The 22,698-nt window shown below is 45.0% G+C and overlaps 7 protein-coding genes across 7 annotated transcripts; 4 read left to right on the top strand and 3 right to left on the bottom strand.

Moving 5' to 3' along the window:
* Positions 1 to 482: 482 nt before the first annotated feature.
* Positions 483 to 893, bottom strand: LOC311321820 (histone H3.2; the record flags this gene model as incomplete). The annotated part of the gene is made up of 1 exon (XM_084453835.1): positions 483 to 893. One exon carries the CDS (start codon positions 891 to 893, stop codon positions 483 to 485), a length of 411 nt encoding a protein of 136 aa, XP_084309961.1.
* Positions 894 to 1,164: 271 nt separating this feature from the next.
* LOC311321846 (histone H2A-like) lies at positions 1,165 to 1,551 on the top strand (the record flags this gene model as incomplete). The annotated part of the gene is made up of 1 exon (XM_084453861.1): positions 1,165 to 1,551. The coding sequence occupies one exon, from the start codon at positions 1,165 to 1,167 to the stop codon at positions 1,549 to 1,551; it is 387 nt and encodes a 128-aa protein (XP_084309987.1).
* Positions 1,552 to 2,834: 1,283 nt separating this feature from the next.
* LOC311321803 (histone H1-like) lies at positions 2,835 to 3,449 on the bottom strand (the record flags this gene model as incomplete). The annotated part of the gene is made up of 1 exon (XM_084453818.1): positions 2,835 to 3,449. The coding sequence occupies one exon, from the start codon at positions 3,447 to 3,449 to the stop codon at positions 2,835 to 2,837; it is 615 nt and encodes a 204-aa protein (XP_084309944.1).
* A 3,083-nt stretch (positions 3,450 to 6,532) lies between these two features.
* LOC311321881 (histone H2B-like) lies at positions 6,533 to 6,910 on the top strand (the record flags this gene model as incomplete). The annotated part of the gene is made up of 1 exon (XM_084453896.1): positions 6,533 to 6,910. The coding sequence occupies one exon, from the start codon at positions 6,533 to 6,535 to the stop codon at positions 6,908 to 6,910; it is 378 nt and encodes a 125-aa protein (XP_084310022.1).
* Positions 6,911 to 7,877: 967 nt separating this feature from the next.
* Positions 7,878 to 8,189, bottom strand: LOC311321905 (histone H4; the record flags this gene model as incomplete). The annotated part of the gene is made up of 1 exon (XM_084453919.1): positions 7,878 to 8,189. One exon carries the CDS (start codon positions 8,187 to 8,189, stop codon positions 7,878 to 7,880), a length of 312 nt encoding a protein of 103 aa, XP_084310045.1.
* A 12,249-nt stretch (positions 8,190 to 20,438) lies between these two features.
* LOC311321802 (histone H1-like) lies at positions 20,439 to 21,053 on the top strand (the record flags this gene model as incomplete). Its single annotated transcript, XM_084453817.1, has 1 exon — positions 20,439 to 21,053. One exon carries the CDS (start codon positions 20,439 to 20,441, stop codon positions 21,051 to 21,053), a length of 615 nt encoding a protein of 204 aa, XP_084309943.1.
* Positions 21,054 to 22,059: 1,006 nt separating this feature from the next.
* LOC311321582 (histone H3.2-like) lies at positions 22,060 to 22,470 on the top strand (the record flags this gene model as incomplete). The annotated part of the gene is made up of 1 exon (XM_084453576.1): positions 22,060 to 22,470. The coding sequence occupies one exon, from the start codon at positions 22,060 to 22,062 to the stop codon at positions 22,468 to 22,470; it is 411 nt and encodes a 136-aa protein (XP_084309702.1).
* Between the last annotated feature and the right edge of the window lie 228 nt (positions 22,471 to 22,698).

The raw sequence follows: 22,698 nt of genomic DNA, 5'->3' as shown, positions 1-22,698 counted from the left end.
AAAGAAACAAGACAAAAAAAACATGATAGTTTTCCCATCACGTTAAAATAGATTGAACGGCTATTCACTTGTTTAAACCACCTCATACACTAAACAAAGCATGTTACTAGTGTTTGAATAAACCATTTTGAAACTATGTTCATACTTTCTCTGAGGCTGTAATCAAATGCTGGAAGGGACTAAAGTCTGACTTTCATTCCGTTCCAAGTTCTCTTCGTGGATGCCAAAAAAGGCGGTACAGGCTGAAATCCATGGCTGGGCGTAAGTTCAATGTACAAAAAGAATTGCATTGTATACGTGGATGTCACGACGGTGGTGAATGGACAGTGTAGTAGAATTAGCAGTCCAAACTACTCCTATTAGGACACACTAGAATGTGCAGGTAACAATAGGAACACATTGGCTTTATTATTAGAAATAATGAGGTGGCTCTTAAAAGAGCCTTTGGGGGATGTTGAAATGATAAAGCAACTCAGACCATTTTAGGCGCGTTCTCCGCGAATGCGGCGGGCCAACTGGATGTCCTTGGGCATGATGGTCACCCTCTTCGCGTGAATGGCGCACAGGTTGGTGTCCTCGAAGAGGCCGACCAGGTATGCCTCGCTGGCCTCCTGCAGTGCCATCACAGCAGAGCTCTGGAAGCGCAAGTCGGTCTTGAAGTCTTGAGCAATTTCCCTCACCAGGCGCTGGAAGGGCAACTTACGAATCAACAGCTCGGTTGACTTCTGGTAACGACGGATCTCTCTCAGGGCTACTGTGCCGGGCCTGTAACGATGAGGCTTCTTCACACCGCCGGTGGCGGGTGCGCTCTTACGAGCCGCCTTTGTGGCGAGCTGCTTCCTCGGGGCTTTGCCACCGGTGGATTTGCGGGCGGTCTGCTTGGTTCTGGCCATGATCTCAGCTTTCTTCTCCGTGAGTCGTAGTTAAAGCTTTCAAGAACGTAATGTGCCTTTTTTATAACGCCAGCTGCCGTGCGCTGATTGGACAGCCTCTCTGGGCTACTTCATTGGCTGGCTATCGCCTCCTCTCCCCATTGGCTATTAACACGGAGACTGGGATTGGATAAAGCGACAAAAGCAAAAGGGCGCCACTTTACGGAAGGTATAAAAATCCGACCGCCGTTGTATCACACCACTGAGTTACTAAACTACTTCTATACTGAAAATGAGCGGAAGGGGGAAAACAGGAGGCAAAGCAAGGGCAAAGGCCAAGACCCGATCATCTCGCGCCGGTCTCCAGTTCCCAGTGGGTCGTGTTCACAGACTCCTCCGTAAGGGCAACTATGCCCAGCGTGTGGGAGCCGGTGCACCGGTCTACCTGGCCGCTGTGCTCGAGTACCTGACTGCTGAAATCCTGGAATTGGCCGGCAACGCTGCCCGCGACAACAAGAAGACTCGTATCATCCCCCGTCACCTCCAGCTGGCTGTCCGCAACGACGAGGAGCTCAACAAACTTCTCGGAGGCGTGACGATCGCCCAGGGCGGCGTGCTGCCCAACATCCAGGCAGTGCTTCTCCCCAAGAAGACCGAGAAGGCTGTCAAAGCCAAGTGAAGTCGCCACTGACGTGAATTCTCCCAATAATCCCAAAGGCTCTTTTAAGAGCCACCCACTTCTATCCTTAAAAGCGCAAAGTGTATTTCCATTGTCCTCTGGAATGCGTTTCCATCATCCTCGTGTTCTCCGTTACTTGCGACTACGTGGGCCACCTCCCGAGTTGAGGCACATTCGCCCACATGAGACTCCTGCAAGAAGGAGTCTCGCTTGAAATCTAGCTAATTCAGTCTGATTTGAAGTTGTTGAAGACGTGTTTGGATTGTTAGTTAAAGTTATTCGACGGACGTTGCCGGCTGCAGGTTTTACAGCATGTTATACCGTTATTTGGCATAGTTGTATTACTCTCGACTTATCTTGTGATAGTTTTAATTTAAAACGTGTTTAATTGAAACGCTTCGTGTTGCCTGTGTATGAAGTGTGCTGCATGAATGACCTAGTTTGTCCTCCCTAATAAATAGACGTCCCTGTATAAATGGCTTGATCTCCTCGTAGACTTATACAATAATGGACAGAAAAGAGCACCAGGGCTATTAACCTACTCACTCCTTTCCCTGGTTTCATGCACACCATCAAACTACAATGATTCTGTTTGATCTGTAAAGACCAACAAATTTTAAAAAAAGATTACCTACCGCTGTGCCACTTAACCCCAACTCAAAACATTGTACGTCGCTTTAGACTTAGAGAGAATGCATGCATGCCTATGGGCGTTTCTCAAAATACAGTTTTACTAATTATTTTAGTTTGTAATTTCAATAATGTATAACCCTACAAAGTAGGCCTACGTATCACGTTGAAGCGAGTCGGGACGGAATTTGGCCACAATGCAAAGGGTCACAGCATGGCGGCGATCAGCTCTGATCATCGACTGCGCAGTCCTGATCCCTACGAACGCGCCCACGGCCTGCGCTGCTCCGCCGCTCTCTCACTACTCCTCTCATTTCAGGCGCCAAAAAGACAATGTTGAATAAACTACGCGTCGATCTGATCCCAGTGCACGCCAGTTGACCATGAACATGCATCAGAAAATGAGTTTTACCCTACAGTTGAAATTCATAGCCTCCCATTACCAGTGCTGTGGAAGTGTATTATAATGAAACACCAGCGTGTACAGCACGTTTTCAGTACCATTAGATTAAGTGCTTTATATCGGAATTATTACTGTTGGCAGTGCGCCCGCGTGAATTCGGTGGCCATACATGGAGATGCGCTTTTATGGAGTTGGTTGGGTGGCTCTTAAAAGAGCCTTTGTAATAGTAAAGAGGACAGAAAAAAGACGTTTACTTCTTCTTGGGGGCTGCCTTCTTCGCCTTGGCAGCCCTGGGCTTGGCAGCTTTGGGCTTGACGGCCTTCTTGGGGCTCTTGGCTGGGGCTTTTTTGGGTGTCGCGGGCTTCTTGGCCTTTTTGGGGCTCTTTGCCACCTTCTTAGCTGCGGGCTTCTTGGCTTTCTTGGGAGATTTCTTGGCAGCTGCAGGCTTCTTAGCCACGACCTTTTTGGGCTTCTTCGCTGCAGCGGGCTTCTTGGCGGCTACCTTCTTGACCTTCGGGGCGGCGGGCTTCTTAGCTGGCTTCTTTACCTTCGCCTCGGCTGCTTTGTTGATCTTGAAAGAACCGGAGGCGCCAGTTCCTTTGGTCTGTACCAAAGTGCCCTTGGTGACGAGGCTCTTGACGGCGATCTTGACGCGGGAGTTGTTCTTCTCCACGTCGTAGCCGCCGGCAGCCAGTGCCTTCTTGACCGCTGCCAGGGAGACACCGCTCCTCTCCTTGGAGGCGGAAACAGCCGTGACGATCAGCTCGGCGACGCTGGGTCCCACTTTCTTGGGCTTGGCTGCTGCCTTCTTCTTGGGTGCCTTGGCCGGTGCGGCGGCTGCGGGAGCTGGGGCGACTTCTGCCATATCTATCTTGAGTTTGCTCTGCGGCATCACACACGTACTGTATGTCGGTCCTGCTGACTGTGAGTCCTCGACGCTGCGAGGGGTTGGCCTTAAACGCGCCATGAGAACCGTGTGGACTCAGCTCCACCACCGAGGAGCTCTCGGTTACCAAAATGATGTTCCTCCTGTGTTTTCTCCTGGTGTATAAAGGGCTAAAAATCAAAGTTGGAGTGGAGCACAAGTCCGAAAGCGAATGTGACAGCGAGCAGCCTATTTGTCGTTCGAAATAAAGTTGTTTGGGTGGCGGCGGCCTCGTCTGTTTATTCGCTACCGGGTAAAAACACCGCCGTTGATCTCTCGGATGGAGCCGTGCGCACTAGGTTTCCAGTGGCATTTGACTCCTAAAATGTCTAAAAGTGCATGCGATTATGGACAGAAATCGTTGCCCAGTGAGCCAAGTTGTCTGGCAAGGGGCTAAAATGATTTAGGGTACACAGAAGTGGTGCCGATGTTTTTAAACGGGGTCTCTTTTGGGGTGCGTAAAGCACAGCATTGAAACTGGGGCGGAGACCTGGTCCCTATCTTGCTGGTGTCTGCCCGTGTGTATAGGCTACCTTTCGCCCTCCCTGGGTGATTCACATTTGGATTCCCAGCAGAATGACTCCGCCTGGTCTTTTTGGACTGTCTGTCGCCTATTACACCCCTCGTCTGGGGCAATGTCCTCGTTTGGTTGGTAGCCTATGCAGTGAAGTGACCTGAGGCGCACCTGCTGCGTTACATAGGATTGCAAAAAGTGACAAGCAACCATCACAACACACACGCGTCGTTTTCTTTTTACTGAATTTGATGACCTTGCTATAAAAATGTCTGAATCGCATCTTGAGTGGCTAGGCTATTGTGCCATGAGAATTATAGAGAACGCAGGAGCCCAGTCGCCTAGCCGATCCTATCGCAGCCCATGTAGTGAAGGTAGGCCTATAGCCTACATGGAAGGACATGTAGGCGCTTATTGTTGAGTGATATGAGCAATTAGCTCTTTCTGGGCTGTGTGATTTGGGATTCTGAACGAGACTACCTGATGTGAATAGGCGTAGTCGAGGCAGAATGAAATAAATTTTGCTTAATTTCTAGAAATGTTTATCTCAAGCAAGATTGTGTTCTTGAGCACAGTATTTACACCTACAGGGAATAACAAGATAAGTGACTAAGCGCGAACTGCTAAGAATCAATCTCCTATAGCCTACCATGTTAGACTATTGCTAACAACATGAGTAGAAACTCGAGAATCCAGAGGCGATCAACAGAAGGTGTTTGCTTCAACAAGAGCATACAGTCTCATACAGAGAATACAGTCTCAGTGAGTGTCCTGCAGGAGAGATGCCCTTCGCACATAGGCCTAACAGTTGTATAATATATCTGTTTCTATCAGTTGTCACAGGCTGCTTCTATCAGTTGTCACAGGTGGCTTTTCAGATTGATGGTTCATCTTATTATAAGTTAGGGCAGTGCCTTCTGTCCAATACAGTTGATTCAGCTGTCTGGTGCCGATTTACACCTTATTGGGACCACTTTCTGTGGGCCACGGTCATCCCTCCCTGTCCACTCTTCAAAGACTGTTCATTACAAACTTTAGTTTTAATATCCTTTGTTCAAGTCCTAATGTATATGCCTGTCATATGGTCCCTCAATTCCTAGTCCTTACGCACTAGGCTACCTTAGCACCCTAGTCTGGTGTCCAGCTTCTGATTTGCACACACAGGGCCTACTCTGCCAGTGTTGACTCGTCCATCATTGAGATACACAGAGTGCATAGGCTATAGTTAATTTCTAAGGCATGTGAAGACTACTTAAACCTTCTAAATTCACCACTGTAGCCTATAGGCAGCTGCAAATAAATCGCTACACTCAGTCAAGCAGATACAGCTATCTACGATGCAATAGTGAATGATGTCTACTGTGGAATAGTTTTATTTTCTAGGCTATGCAGCCAATTTTGAGATTTATGACTGCGAACAAGTCATTAAAAGAATATGGGGAACACGCCTGTCAGAACAACTGGCTGCTGATATCAGTGAGGAGGGAAAGCGGTGAGAGCGACAGTGTGCAGTGGAGTTCTTATGGAAATACCCCAAAATGCCCAATGGCAACATGGTGCCCTGGGCTCAATGCTGACAGGACTTTTAGGGGGCTGGAATTTCAGAGGAAACAAGGGAGGCCAAAAACAACCTGGCGAAGAACTGTGAGCTCGGAACTTAAAATGCCTACCTAACTTGGGACAAGGTACAACATGCTGCACAGGACAGGACCAGATGGAAGCAGAGAGTCACAGCCTTATGTTCCTCAACCAACCAAGAGGATTAAAAGTAAGTTGAGTAAGGAATAACAATCCAACTGCAGACCGTGTCCTTTTGTTAGTGTGACCATATCTAGGCTACCTAGCAACCTGCTTTGGTGTCCTTGTGGACATATCAGGGTTTGTCGTTTGCCAGATTTTGAGAAAGCCGTCCTGTGATGTGTCATGCTAGGTTCAACACTGACCTGAGAATCAACTAGGCTAAGGGCTTCAAAATTCACAAAACTCATCTCCAATGATGTATTTCAACTCAACAATGTATTTTAAATTCAACGGAGTCATTATTAATCATTGACTTTATTTTCTGCAAATGCCATCAATTTGCTTACAAAGACTTCACGCGCCACTCGCCCATTATATGCCAATGGGTGGAAGGTGCAAACAAATGTGGGTGGGAGGTGTAAACAAAATGCTTCAACAATGGATGACCATGGAGAAAATGTCCATATGTGTGTCTCAAATAATTAATTTTCTCCATAGGGATTTTGGACTACAGTCCACAATGTTGGCACTGCTACATCCAATAAAGTGACGTCAGACCACACGCCCCACAGCAGGGAAAGTGGGCTGGGGGCGAGGGAGTTCCTGAGCATGCGCGGTCAATTTGGTTCGTTGGGGAAACGAGGACGTCAGAGTTCAACGCAGACAATGACGGGAGCCTTGCCTAAACATTTGCATACTCCCCCTACATATACCGGGTGACTACACGCCGCTTTTGATTCTTTCCTGAGAAGAAACGACAATTAGAAAAATGCCCGAACCGGCTGCTAACTCCGCGCCCAAGAAGGGTTCTAAGAAAGCCGTCTCCAAGACCGCTGTCAAAGGCGGCAAGAAGCGCAGAAAGTCGAGGAAGGAGAGCTACGCTATCTACGTGTACAAAGTCCTGAAGCAGGTGCACCCCGACACCGGCATTTCCTCCAAGGCCATGGGGATCATGAATTCCTTTGTGAACGATATCTTCGAGCGCATTGCCGGAGAGTCCTCTCGCCTGGCGCACTACAACAAGCGTAGAACCATCACCTCCAGGGAGATCCAGACCGCCGTGCGCCTGCTGCTCCCCGGTGAGCTGGCCAAGCACGCCGTGTCCGAGGGCACCAAGGCAGTGACCAAGTACACCAGCTCCAAGTAAAGGGGTGGCTTTTCACGTTTCCAATCTACCCAAAGGCTCTTTTAAGAGCCACCCACATATTCTATAAAATAATGCAATTCCATGGTGGTAGAGACTAGATTTGTATGTTTAATGTTCGTATACATTGTATGCTCGGGATGCGTGCTGTAATTAATTGATCCCCGAGTGGGTAATTTGTTGACTATCTCTGGGGATCAATGCAGTGGTCTCCAATCCTGGGGCATTGCGCGCCTTTTCTTATTCTTCTAAGCCCCCCGGAAACGTTAGAGTAAACGGATCGCAGGCTTGGTCGACGGCGAGGATATTTGCGATTGATATAGTGTAGCTACGAGTTAGCCCCGTCGGTAGCCGATCACGAAATATGACTAAGTAGACTGATTCTAGCCTATTAGTAGCCCATTACGGTGGGTGACAGTTGAGTGGGATTCAACCCTCTTCTACAGGAAAACAATGCCAGCAGTGTTGGGGGGAGCAGCGATTCTTGCATTGCCTCGCAGCCAGACTCGACGCGAAAACAAATATTTCACAATAGAAACTGGACTTCCAAACCGTCCGGGACGATTTGAGTGGGAGACCTAGGCTAGGCTACTTGCCCTGCGGACTACAACAAGCTACAATTCGTTGTAACACTTCCAGTCGGAATAACGGCGAAAACGTCTTTCCCGCTTAGTAACTCACCTAGCGGTTACTCGTTCTTTAATTGTTCACCTAGTTCAATAACGGCACTCGTCTGATTTTATTCTAACGCTGCCGCTCGTGAGCTGTAATTGGGTACAGCACTTAGAATATCTTCTTACAGTTCAATATTTAATCTGGAGCTTTTATATAAAATGTATTGTTCATTCACTATGAGCATCAATTATGCATGACCTGAGCATTCGACAGAGACATGGCTTTTTAACTGTAGATGTGGGTGGCTCTTAAAAGAGCCGTTGGGTCGGTATGCCACAAATTATCCAGAAAACGCTTATCCGCCGAAGCCGTACAGGGTGCGTCCCTGGCGCTTCAGAGCGTAGACCACATCCATGGCGGTGACGGTCTTTCTCTTGGCGTGCTCGGTGTAGGTCACGGCATCACGGATGACGTTCTCCAGGAACACCTTCAGCACACCGCGGGTTTCTTCGTAGATCAGGCCAGAAATACGCTTCACGCCACCACGACGAGCCAGACGACGGATCGCAGGCTTGGTGATGCCCTGGATGTTGTCACGAAGAACCTTGCGATGGCGTTTGGCGCCTCCCTTTCCGAGTCCTTTTCCTCCCTTACCGCGGCCTGACATTTTTAATACTTCGTCTATCAAGTAGTTCGCTTGACTGCTGCATTCCAGAAGTGTAGCTTGTTTATTATGTCGTGAATGCGGATGTGATTGAACACAGTGGGCGCATTTTTCTGCCTGGGTGGAGCCCCACTAGATAGAACCTCCTACCTCAGCCCAACCCTTCAAGCAGCACGTCCTCAACCAGGCCAGGTCCAGCCTGGCCTATGTGCGTGGCTGGCTTGTTTTTGTTAAGGACGGGTAGGACGGAAGCTAGTCATGCCACTTAAATAGCTGTGAATTGAAATGACATGAAGTAATGTCTGATAAATGAAGATAGGTCTTGTCGCCTGGACACATCAGTTCCAATACTAATCCAGCACAATAAGAGTGGGATAGCCAGTTACCTCACAATAACTAGCAGCAGCATATAACATTAATGGTAGTGGTCAGTGGCTAAAGAAGTTACACTGATGATTCCTGTAACGTTAACTATTTTGCTGCAATTGGTTCAACTTCTGTTTCTGGACAAAGGTAAGGGATAAACCCAGATAACACAAGGCTAGCGGACCTACAGCGTGAACCAATGAACGAGTTGGCGGACCTCAGGCGGAATATAACACAAGGCTTGCGGACCTACAGCGGGTACCCAAAGGATGAGCTGGCTGCCTTGAAAATGCATGTTTATCATAGTTTTTAAGCAGAGGCCCATAAACCTCCATTATAAAGGGGGTGCGCACACAGAGGAAAAAGGAGCTAGCTTACTACTGCACGGATCGGTTAAATGTTGGTGTGTACGGTTCATTAGGACTTGAACAAAGGATATTAAAACTAAAGTTTGTAATGAACAGTCTTTGAAGAGTGGACAGGGAGGGATGACCGTGGCCCACAGAAAGTGGCCCCAATAAGGTGTAAATCGGCACCAGACAGCTGAATCAACAGTATTGGACAGAAGGCACTGCCCTAACTTATAATAAAATGAACCATCAATCTGAAAAGCCACCTGTGACAACTGATAGATGCAGCCTGTGACAACTGATAGAAACAGATATATTATACAACTGTTAGGCCTATGTGCGAATGGCATCTCTCCTGCAGGACACTCACTGAGACTGTATTCTCTGTATGAGACTGTATGCTCTTGTTGAAGCAAACACCTTCTGTTGATTGCCTCTGGATTCTCGAGTTTCTACTCATGTTGTTAGCAATACACTGTAAATACTAACATTCAATTTAATCAGAAATAGTAAGTGGCTTTAACTTAGTTTTGATCAATCTTTCAAGAACACTTACTTAATATGAGTTACCAGTAATATGGGATCGAAAATACAAACCAACTAAGTAATTTTAAATTCAGGTCACTAACAAAACACTAGTACAACACTTGGGCATGCGCAGTAGCTTCTCTGATATTCACGCGCTCGACCATTTTCAACAAGCCACATTTTGGAGGGATTGGATCGGAGGTTCACACAGTTGCAGCTGCGTTCCTGTGACACGCTACACATTGATTTTGGTAAGTAAGCGTTTAAAACGGATTGATTTATTGTTAATTGAGCACAAGTTTGAGTTTTGTTCGAAATAGACTAAGGCTGTGTGTCCACTGGCGAGCTGTGTGTAGCTGAACAGCACCAAGATTACAGCTGCTTAGAGAGCGGGAGTTTAGAGTTGGCTAGGCTAACGTTACCGATGTGTTACAGCTAACCCTATGTTAGCAACTAGCATCGTGTTTTGCAGACTGTAGATCAACTAGCTAAATTAAGATGGCTAGCTTATATTAGCTAGGGCTAACGTTAGCTGTCTATGCATGTAAAGTAAGTTAGGCTACCTAACTGGCTACCTAACTGGTGTAACGTTAGCATCTAGCTAACCACCTCGTATTAGCACTAGCCTGGCTAGATTCACAAGGCACAAAATGCACATTTCGTTCTGAGTAATTATTTGAACTGTTCCGATTAAAAACTGACCATGTAAATGAACGTCTATAATCCATATGATTTATTAAGTGCCCTTGTGGGTTTACTGTTTTTTCCTGTCTAGTTACATGTATTTAATTATTATTAATTATGTTGATTTGCTCAATCATCTTTTCCAAGGCATTTTCAGTGACATTGAGAACTCATGAGATTTCCAGAAATAGAGCAGCTACATTATTTGTATATATAATGATGTAGCTGCTCTCTATATATTTAAGACTACATTGAGGTCTTTTAAAATTATTACTATTGTCTAATGTTTACATGTACATTACATAACACGTACATGTATTACATTTAGTCATTTATCCCAGTGTGCTTTGCTGTACACCACGGTGGGCGCCAGAGGCGACTGAGGATCCACAACCTGGGTCTGAATTGCAGCAGTCAGCTGTCCGAACTCTACAAGAGCTGCAAGACGGACGCGCTCACGAGCTACTTCGGGTACTTCAGCCAAATCAGGTACACACACACACACACACACACACAGACACACACACAGACAGACACACACACACATACAATTATTACCATTGTCTAATGTTTACATGTACACTACATAACATGTACATGTATTACATTTAGTCATTTATCCCAGTGTGCTTTGCTGTACACCACGGTGGGCGCCAGAGGCGACTGAGGATCCACAACCTGGGTCTGAATTGCAGCAGTCAGCTGTCCGAACTCTACAAGAGCTGCGAGACGGACGCGCTCACGAGCTACTTCGGGTACTTCAGCCAAATCACGTACACACACAGACACACACACACACACAGAAACAGACACACTCACACCCAACACAGCTGCTATATCGCTGCTCTCTATATATTGACAACTCCATTGAGCTATCTTTTAAAATTATTACTATTGTCTGTTTACATTTTTATTGCATAACATTTACATACATTACATTTAGTCATTTAACAATTTCTTGGATTGGGGAAATGTTGGGAAAATGTTTAATTCTATTCCTATTATAATTGAGAGATAACATTGTGCTTGTTGCTAAAATGATCCTTTCTCCTTTCCTAGATTTTGTCAAGGAGACCAAATCCTTGAATGCAGTGGACCTGTAAGTACTGCACTTTTTGTGCAGATAAGAGAGGCTATTTGCTAAAGCATTACCGCCTGAAACATGGGTCCCACGCTCATACATCAGCTATGCCATGCCTTCATAGGGAATGTCCGTGTACATTTAAAACGTTTAATTCACTCAAAGTACATCTAGCAAAATGTCACACTCAGAAAGATCCAGAGAAAGTAGGTCGACTTGTATTTCAGTGTCAGCTGTGTGACTTTGTGGAGCCTTGCATTGGGAACGACTTTTTTACACATTTGCGAAGACATTTAAAGCTAAATCAAATAGTTGATTGTCCACATCTAGACTGTCACTTTCGGAGCAATGTTTATTCCACCTTTAATGCGCACAGAAGCAAAGAGCATCAAAATGAGAGTCGATTCAAACCCGAAATTGTTTCTGTAATTAGAGACGGTGTACTTTCTGAACCTTCTGGTAATTTGGATGTTCAACCTGTAAATGATGTTGCTGAAGCTGATGTTGAGTTGGAGGTTCCTGAGGTTGGTGAAGATGTAGATGACTTGGAAAGGCAGTTAAAACATAATGTAGCTGCCCTATTTCTGAAAATGTCATCAATTCTCAATGTCACTGAAAATGCATTGCAAGAGATGATTGAGCAAATCAACCAAATGCATTTGCTGTCACTGCCCTTGTTGAAATCTTCAGTTCAAGGAATAATACAGCAGCATTGTGGAGATGTGAATGACTCTTTAGCCAGTGAGATAGTTAAAGCAGTTACTGAGAGAAATGTATTCCTCAAATACACTACTTCTGGAGGCTCACTATCAACTGCTAGCAAGCGTGCATCATTCATTTTAAGGGAGTTCTCTGTAGTAATGCCTGAGGAGCGTCTCCTAAAAAACAAGGAAACCTTTGTGTATGTTCCCATTCTCAAAATGCTTCAGACGTTGCTTAACAATGGTGAGGTTTTAGACAAAGCTATGTCAGCAGAGACAAACGCGTCAGAGGGATACAGGTGTCACAGGGATGGTTCCCTATTCAAAGAGAATTCTCTTTTGTCAGAGGAAGAATTCAGAATTTCTCTATTCTTGTACATCGATGACTTTGAGGTGTCAAACCCTCTAGGTACATCAAGAAAGAAGCACAAGCTATGTGCCATCTACTGGGTGCTGGGCAATCTCCACCCAAAATATCGTTCCACGCTTCACGCCATTCAACTTGCACTCCTTTGCAAGGTTGATGCCATTAAAGAATTTGGCTATGATGAAATTCTTCGTCCTCTTGTTCAGGACCTTGTCGCTCTTGAGCGTCAAGGTGTGTATATTGAGCCGTTAGGAGCTAGCATTAAAGGCACTGTATCATTTGTTGCTGCTGACAATCTTGCTGCTCATTCTTTGGGAGGATTCTTTGAAAGTTTCACAGTGAGTCACATGTGTCGCTTTTGTATGGCTACGCGGGAAGAAATACAACACAAAGAAGTGCAGTCAGGTGCATTCCAACCAAGAACCAAAGAAAGCCATGATCATCATGTGCAAGAGGTATTGCAGGATGCAGCCATGGCTCAGCAGTATGGCGTAAAAAGAAGCTGCTTGTTGAGTGATAGCTTGGAACACTTTCATGTTGTTGGTGGTTTCCCTCCAGACCTTTTACATGATCTCTTGGAGGGCGTGGTTCCTTTTGAGTTGGCCTTGTGTTTAAAGGCACTGATAGCAAAAGGATACTTCTCAATTCTTCAGCTGAATATGGCCATCAAACAGTTTCCTTACTCGTTTTCTGACAAAACGAATCAACCTCAGGGAATCGGAAAAAACTTTGCCTCCAAGGAAACAATTGGGGGTAATGGCCATGAAAATTGGGCACTTCTTAGACTGCTACCTCTCTTGATAGGCCATCTCGTCCCAGAGGGCGATGAGCATTGGGAGGTGTTGATGCACTTAAAAGATGTAGTGGAGTTGTCTGTGTCCTCAGGCTTTACTGAGGAGTCTGTGTACTTTCTGCAGTGCAAAATTTCTGAACACAGAGGTGCATTTCAAAGACTGTTCCCTAACAAAAGACTAAAACCTAAGCACCACTACGTGGAACATTACCCTGGGCTAATTCAAATGTTTGGACCTCTGTCTCATGTGTGGACAATGCGCTTTGAAGGAAAGCATAAATTCTTCAAAAAAGCTGTCCGTCACACCAACAATTTCAAGAACATAGCCCTCTCTTTAGCTGTGAGGCATCAGAAAATGATAGCATTCCATCTAGCTGCCACATCCTTTTTTAAGCCATCCATCCAGCTTACCAAAGTGAAGTCTGTGATGGTTTCTGTGTTTCCTGAAAATGTCCAGAACTCACTCCATGAACTGAATGCCCGACAAAGCACAGTCCTTGTGGCGTCTTCTGTATGCTTAGACAACATTAAGTACAGTGTGGACATGGTGGTTTCTGTTGGTTCTTGTTCTGGGCTCCCAGATTTCAGAATGATAACAAAGATTGTGGTGATCAACTCTAACATTGTGTTTGTCTGCAGACTAATGACAGCATGGTACGACGAACATCTAAGGGCATACGAACTGTGTAGGGGTCATATATCCACATACTTGGTCACCCACTTGACCGAACTGAATGACCTTTTCCCCTTGTCAGTCTACAGCATTAGGGGCAGGCAGCTAGTTACACTGAAAGGATATATCTTGTGCTAACTGATCTCATCTCATTAATTCTTTTCTGTTTTTCCGTTTTTTTTCCACCCTTCAGAATGGCTCAAAGATTCTTAATGCGAGTCATCGTTAGCCAAGATGACATCCGTAAGGTCATTCTCACTGAAAGACCAGGCAATTTGGAGGAACTAAAAAGCCGGTTGAACGACAAACTACAACTTCAATATGATTACGATCTGCAGTATGAGGATGCTGAATTTAACGCTCTGTGTAATTTAACTGACGTGACAGAGTTGTACGACAAGGTGACACTGAAAATAATCCCTGTCGTCACACTGAATCTAACACCCCTTACATCACCTGTGTTGTCATCGGTTTCTGATAGTGAGGCTGACACAGAGATATTATCACCACCTGGATCACCCAGTGCAAGGCAACAATGGCCAGAGATGTTTGCCATCCCAAATTTTTCTGTCGACGTGAATTTCAGATTGAGGCAAGCAGACCTTGCCTATTTAAAAGATGCTACTCTTCTGAACCCATCACGCGACATGAAACACGATATACTTGAGAAAATTGCAGAAACAGTGTATTCATATAAGGCATACCCTTCAGATAAGGAATTTGATGATGTGGCAAAGGCTTTAATCGGGAAACATCCCAGCCTTACTGAGCCTGGGTCACAGCCAGGCTGGTATGGGTGGAAAAATAGCCTAAAATTTAAGATGGCCAACTATCGTACAAAGTTAAGAAAAGCTGGATGTGAAGATGTCACAGTCAATGGTGGCAAGAGGAGCAGCATCAATCCAGGGGGCGAGCATCCATCCAAAAACATCAAGCGGCCGAAACGAGGCGAGGCTAATTACCTGCCTAACTTGCCAGAAGGACAGACTGAAGCAAGCCTAGAAAAGATCAGAAATGATCTAGTGGAAGAAATGAAAAAGAAAAAACCGAATGGGATTGTCATAATGACAAAGATGAATGAGACATTCTCAACACGACGACGGGAGATCGTCAGAGATAAGCCTGCGGTACGTAGCATGGTGGAACGATGGCCGGCGCTCTTCATAGAAGGCGAGGTAAGCTTCTATTTATTCTATTTCAAAGTAGAATGAATCTGTATAGTGGTGAGAACATTTTAAGGCTCAACTACGTCTAATGTTATGGAGTGGATCAAACTCCTTTTAATGTACTTTTCCCTTGCTTCCCCCACCCCACATATTTTCCAGGTGTGTGGTGAGTTCCTGAGGGTAGCAAGCAAGAACCTGGAGGCAGACTTCTTCGCTGGGCTGGACCAGTTTGTGCCACGTGCTTTGCAGCTCTTCAAAGAAAAAAAAGGGGCCATTGGACAGAAGTTGACGGAACTAATGCAGGACTTCAACCATGTTGTAAGTAATTTAATACAATATTTCTTATTTTGCCTAGGGTGTTTTCAGTGTCCCACAGTCTGGATCCCATTGGTTTTAGTCATTTCCATAGAAAAGTTAAGGGCAGTCATAGGCATAGTCGTTGCCCTCCTTTTCTTTGTTGAAGCATGGGATGTGAAGTTATTGTCTAGAGACAGACTGGCAGCATTTTGAGGGATTCTGTAAAATTCAAGCAGACTTAAAGTGGAAATCTAGTGTGAATTGACCCATAGCCCTGTCGTTCAAGCTCACCACATGTAGCCCTTTGGAAAAAGAACAAGACAATTTGGGACAACACAGGCCAAGTTATAGACAGGCAGCTTAAAGCAGACCGAATGGAGAACGTGATGCCCTATTAGGTCAGTTTCAGCTGCCTGTCCATATCTTTGTCTATATTGTGCCAAATGTTCTCATACTTCTTTTTATTTTTATTTTTTTTACTATGGGCTGCATGTGGTGAGCTTCAACAACAGGGCTATGGGTCAATTTGCACTGGATATCACCTTTAAGCAGACTTGAACAAGTTTTGCTTTTGTCTTGAATGTCTCAACCTTTATTGTCTTTGTATGATTAGGCATCAGAGGTGACGGCCCAGCGCGCCCTTGTCCTGAAAGGAATTCCTGTCTTACTCGGGGACAAGTCCAATGAGTTCTACAAGACAGCCTGTGTAAGTATTTTCACAGAAGAAAAAACAACTCTTGATCTGAATTTGTTTAACAACCTGTATTTATTGAAAATGGTCATATCTACTTATGAATATAAAAGTTATTCCTTCAAAATCATTTTGTTGCAAAGAATTACCGCTTATTCTCTGGGGCTGGGGAGGGTATGAGATGGCCCTTTGGACATTTTGTAAAATAGTTTAAGGATATACAGTACAGTTGCACAAGCAATCATTTAACTAACTGACTAAATTTTACTGATTTAAAAGAGTTTTCTCCTCAGTTTCTTAAATTTTTTCAAAAGTAGGACAACTCCAGACATGTTCAACCAGTCCAGCCCTGTTCTACAAGGTCACTGAGTGCTGTCATTGGGAAAAAGAACAACATTTGGTGCATCATAGAGTGAATAGGACGCTGCCAGCTAAAGCTAACCTGAAAGTGAAACGTAAGTTAACTTGCCCCCAGAGTTTGGCCTTATTGGTCTATGCTGTACCACATTTCCTCATTCTTTTTGCCTGTGATTGCACTAAGTGACCTAAAATAACAGGGCTATTGGTTGAACATGTCTGGAGTTGTCCTACTTTTCATGGCTTTGGTTTTGAATTCTGCTCTGTTTTGGCTCATGTATCAACAGTATGTCTATATGGAGAGTGAGGCATATGCCGAAAAGTACACCTTGCCTATAGTGAAATGTTTCTGTGATAATGTTGGACTATTTCACTTCCTTTGGCACAAAGTTTGCAGTATGTGGAGGGAAAGATGGACTCATTTCGATACAGATGAGGTCACAACTATTTGTTAGTAGCATCTAGGGGTGTCGCGGTATACCGGTTTTGCGGTAATCGCGGCGTTAAAAACATAGTAATACCTCATAAATAATACAGCCACGATATACCGTGTTTAGCTACAACAATGGCATTTAGCCCTTGGTTTAGCTATAATCTTTGAGTTCTCCGGTTCTTCCGCGCTCAGTAAACAAAAGTTTGTCGCAGACATGATGTCATAAACCCAAGTGTACTCCTCACATACATACCGCTCGCAGGCGCAAGAAAAACAATGTCCTGACTATGTGAGCTAGGTAGCCAAAACTAAGTAATGCTAGCTGACATTGACATTAGCATAGCTTGGATTGTGATAGTGAATGGATGTGTTACACACCGATGCTAGCCGATTCGCTAACGATGCTAGCTGGCTGTATGCTAGCTGGCGGGTGATCCAACCGTCAAAATGACAAATAAAAAGCATTTGCCGTCTTTCATAAGCGCTTAACACCAAGTAATATTGTACATTAAAGATAACATAACGAAAACATTCTTCCAAATACGTAATTGTTTATTTGGTATTTGATTGCAATAGCTCAGCGGGCTAAAGAAGGCTAATACCGGTAACAGTGCAGCATTAAGGTGTCGACTAGGAACAATGACCTAGTTTATTTTAGTTCCTAGTTTATTTAAGTTCCTATTTTAGTAGCTAAGCTTGGTTAGCGATAGTGTGAATGACCATTCAAACTGCATTCCGCTCCAGCTTGAAGCCTGATAAGTTGCACATGCTTGTCTTCCTGCACAATAACTTACCATAGACAAACTAACACACACACACACACACACATATATGCTCTCTTTCTCTTTCTCTCTCTCTTTCACTAACATGTTGATTGTTTCAGTATTTAGTTAAGACAGTCATGAAGAATGCACTGTAATACATTGTTTTGAAGAGACATTGGACCAAATAAAGTTAACGATGTACTTTAAGTGATTGCATTATTTTTTTAATGATATCGTGATAATATCGTTATCGTGATATTTTTTGCCACGATAATCGTATTGAGAAAAATTGATATCGTGACAGCCCTAGTAGCATCACATGGTGCATTTTGATCACCCTTAACTGTTCTCAGTTAATTCAGTCACCTGTACTTCAATGTAGAGTATCAAACCCGAAGACTTGCTAACATAATTTGCTAACATAATTTGCTTGTGCATATGTGTGTCTTCACAGCGTGCTGAGATAGAAGAGGTCATCGCCTCCGTGCCTGTGGGAGTTCTCTCCATTCTTCGAGAGACTGGTGAATATCCTCCCGTGTCCCATGCAATCGTTCTGGAGGGCAGTGTTGTCATGCACGACATTCGAGACCTGCCCCTGGCTGTTTGCCTTCTATTTGGCCTCACCTACGCTCTACATCTTGATTACCCAAAATGTATGTCCAGTACCCTGCGATTCATTCAGTCTGTTGTTCTAGGATTGGGACCTTCCACCCTCCCACCAAAGTTGCTTACTCTGAAAAATGACCTACTGAGATAGATTTTGGACAAGTAAAAATGTTTTTGTATTGTTTCAACCATTTTCAAGGAATTCAGAGAACAGTCATACTGCTACCTCTGTACAGTATATTGTGTTTTACTTTGAAGTTTAACAGTGAACGGATATTGCACTTTGTGTGTTGTGTGTATCACACGAGGTACCTCACCTTTATTTTTTTTAATGAATCCATGCAATGTTTTGTTAATGGCAGTGGTTCTACTCTGATAAATGACCTACTGAGAGATTTAAAACATGTTTTTGTATTGTTTTAACAATTTTCAAGGAATTTAGAGAACGGTCATACTGCTACCTCTTTATATTCAGGGAAAGCCCACTCTTTTGTTTTACTTTGAAGTTGCGAGCAGATATTGCGTTTTGTGTGTTGTTTATCACACGAGAAATAACTTGAATCATTGTCCAGTTTGCACACAGCCGTTTTGTACTTTTGCAAAGTGTGAAGTGTTTCACAATAAAAAAAAGAAATGCTGTGATGTATCTAAAACAACCCTTTTCTAATTTTATTCTTTTAGATGATTTAAATGTAGATTTGCTACTGTATAGTTATTTTAGTGTAAAGGTAGTCTGTAAACTGAAGAAGAAAACAAGTTGTACTGTTTGGTTATGGATATTGAATTAAGTAGTGCTCACTTAATACATGTGAGCTATTTAAGTATTAAGTAATTTAAGTATTATTTACTCACAATGAACAAGCTGCATTCACACAAAAAAGAAGTAGTACTTAGTAATTAAAATAAAGTAGTGCTCACTTAAAAAATAAAGTACTACTTACTCAGAATAAACAAGCTGCGTTCACTTTAAAAAAATAAGTAGTACTTACTCAGAATAAACAAGCTGTGTTCACTTAAAAAAATGAAGCTTATTTAGTATTATTAACTCAGAATAATTAAGCTGCACTAATTTACCATTACTAAGTTCATTGAACTTACTTTTTTCAAGGCAACGAGTTTCCATACATTTTTTAAGTAAGGTCAACTAGTTAGATTTTACAGTGTAGTCTAACATGGTAGGCTATAGGAGATTGATTCTTAGCAGTTCCCGCTTAGTCACTTATCTTGTTATTCCCTGTAGGCGTAAATACTGTGCTCAAGAACACAATCTTGCTTGAGATAAACATTTCTAGAAATTAAGCCAAATTTATTTCATTCTGCCTCGACCACGCCTATTCACATCAGGTAGGCTCGTTCAGAATCCCAGAATCACACAGCCCAGAAAGAGCTAATTGCTCATATCACTCAACAATAAGCGCCTACATGTCCTTCCATGTAGGCTATAGGCCTATCTTCACTACATGGGCTGCGATAGGATCGTCTAGGCGAGTGGGCTCCTGCGTTCTCTATAATTCTCATGGCACAATAGCCCACTCAAGATGCGATTCAGACATTTTTATAGCAAGGTCATCAAATTCAGTAAAAAGAAAACGACGCGTGTGTGTTGTGATGGTTGCTTGTCACTTTTTGCAATCCTATGTAACGCAGCCGGTGCGCCTCAGGTCACTTCACTGCATTGGCTACAAACCAAACGAGGACATTGCCCCAGACGAGGGGTGTAATAGGCGACAGACAGTCCAAAAAGACCATTCGGAGTCATTCTGCTGGGAATCCAAATGTGAAGCACCCAGGGAGGGCGAAAGGTAGCCTATACACACGGGCAGACACCAGCTTGATAGGGACCAGGTCTCCGCCCCAGTTTCAACGCTGTGCTTTACGCAGCCCAAAAGAGACCCCGTTTAAAAACATCGGCACCACTTCTGTGTACCCTAAATCATTTTAGCCCCTTGCCAGACAACTTGGCTCACTGGGCAACGATTTCTGTCCATAATCGCATGCACTTTTAGACATTTTAGGAGTCAAACGCCACTGGAAACCTAGTGCGCACGGCTCCATCCGAGAGATGAACGGCGGTGTTTTTACCCGGTCGCGAATAAACAGACGAGGCCGCCGCCTCCCAAACAACTTTATTTCGAACGACAAATAGGCTGCTCGCTGTCACATTCGCTTTCGGACTTGTGCTCCACTCCAACTTTGATTTTTAGCCCTTTATACACCAGGAGAAAACACAGGAGGAACATCATTTTGGTAACCGAGAGCTCCTCGGTGGTGGAGCTGAGTCCACACGGTTCTCATGGCGCGTTTAAGGCCAACCCCTCGCAGCGTCGAGGACTCACAGTCAGCAGGACCGACATACAGTACGTGTGTGATACCGCAGAGCAAACTCAAGATAGACATGGCAGAAGTCGCCCCAGCTCCTGCCGCCGCCGCTCCAGCCAAGGCACCCAAGAAGAAGGCAGCAGCCAAGCCCAAGAAAGTGGGACCCAGCGTCGGCGACCTGATCGTCACGGCTGTTTCCGCCTCCAAGGAGAGGAGCGGTGTCTCCCTGGCAGCGCTCAAGAAGGCACTGGCTGCCGGCGGCTACGACGTGGAGAAGAACAACTCCCGCGTCAAGATCGCCGTCAAGAGCCTCGTCACCAAGGGCACTTTGGTACAGACCAAAGGAACTGGCGCCTCCGGTTCCTTCAAGATCAACAAAGCAGCCGAGGCGAAGGTAAAGAAGCCAGCTAAGAAGCCCGCCGCCCCGAAGGTCAAGAAGGTAGCAGCCAAGAAGCCCGCTGCAGCCAAGAAGCCCAAAAAGGTCGTGGCTAAGAAGCCTGCAGCCGCCAAGAAATCTCCCAAGAAAGCCAAGAAGCCCGCAGCTAAGAAGGTGGCAAAGAGCCCCAAAAAGGCCAAGAAGCCCGCGACACCCAAAAAAGCCCCAGCCAAGAGCCCCAAGAAGGCCGTCAAGCCCAAAGCTGCCAAGCCCAGGGCTGCCAAGGCGAAGAAGGCTGCCCCCAAGAAGAAGTAAACGTCTGCTTTCTGTCCTCTTTACTATTACAAAGGCTCTTTTAAGAGCCACCCAACCAACTCCATAAAAGCGCATCTCCATGTATGGCCACCGAATTCACGCGGGCGCACGTCCAACCGTAATAATTCCGATATTATAAAACACTTAATTGCGAGACAAAATCTAATGGCACTGAAAACGTGTTGTAGGCCTACACACGCTGGTGTTTCATTATAATACACTTCCACAGCACTGATAATGGGAGGCTATGAATTTCAACTGTAGGGTAAAAAACTATTGTATTATCTGATGCATGTGCATGGTCAACTGGCGTGCACAGGGATCAGATCGACGCGTAGTTTATTCAACATATGTCTTTTTGGCGCTCGACATGAGAGTAGTGGCGGACCAGCGCAGGCCGTGGGCTCGTTCGTAAAGATCAGGACTGCGCAGTCAATGATCAGAGCTGATCGCCGCCATGCTGTGACCCTTGCATTGTGGCTAAATTTCGTCCATTATTGTATAAGTCTACGAGGAGATCAAGCCATTTATACAAGGACGTCTAATTAGGTAGGACAAACAGGCATGACAAACTAGGTCATTCATGCAGCACACTTCATCCACAAAGGCAACACGAAGCGTTTCAATTAAACAGGTTTTAAATTAAAACAATGACAAGTCAAGAGTAATACAACTATGCTCAATAACGAATATTTTAAAGCAATCCAAAAACATGTCTGCAATACCTTCAAACCAGACTGAATTAGCTAAATTTCAAGCATCAAGCTCTTGTAGGCGAATGTGCCTCAAATCGGGAGGGAGAACAATGTAAATACACGTTTCACTTTTAAGAATAGAAGTGGGTGGCTCTTAAAAGAGCCTTTGGGATTATTGGGAGAATGCTCGTTAGTGGCGACTTCACTTGGCTTTGACAGCCTTCTCGGTCTTCGTGGGGAGAAGCACTGCCTGGATGTTGGGCAGCACGCAAGAAGAAGCACTTCAACTCGCGAAGAAGACATCTGAAATCATGGCCAGAACCAAGCAGACCGCCCGCAAATCCACCGGTGGCAAAGCCCCGAGGAAGCAGCTCGCCACCAAGGCGGCTCGTAAGAGCGCACCCGCCACCGGCGGTGTGAAGAAGCTTCATCGTTACAGGCCCGGCACAGTAGCCCTGAGAGAGATCCGTCGTTACCAGAAGTCTACCGAGCTGTTGATCCGCAAGTTGCCCTTCCAGCGCCTGGTGAGGGAAATCGCTCAAGACTTCAAGACCGACTTGCGCTTCCAGAGCTCTGCTGTGATGGCCCTGCAGGAGGCCAGCGAGGCATACCTGGTCGGCCTCTTCGAGGACACCAACCTGTGCGCCATTCACGCCAAGAGGGTGACCATCATGCCCAAGGACATCCAGTTGGCCCGCCGCATTCGCGGAGAACGCGCCTAAAATGGTCTGAGTTGCTTTATCATTTCAACATCCCCCAAAGGCTCTTTTAAGAGCCACCTCATTATCTCTAATAATAAAGCCAATGTGTTCCTATTGCAACCTGCACAGTCTAGTGCGTCCTAATGGGGGTAGTTTGGACTGTTAGTTCTACTACGCTGTCCATTCACCACCATCATGACATCCACGTATACAATGCAATTATTTGTGTGCATTGACCTTACGCCCAGC

This window comes from Borostomias antarcticus (assembly GCF_949987555.1).
Source record: "Borostomias antarcticus genome assembly, chromosome: 19".
Lineage (NCBI taxonomy): Eukaryota > Metazoa > Chordata > Actinopteri > Stomiiformes > Stomiidae > Borostomias > Borostomias antarcticus.
This window is presented reverse-complemented; position numbering and strand designations above follow the sequence as displayed.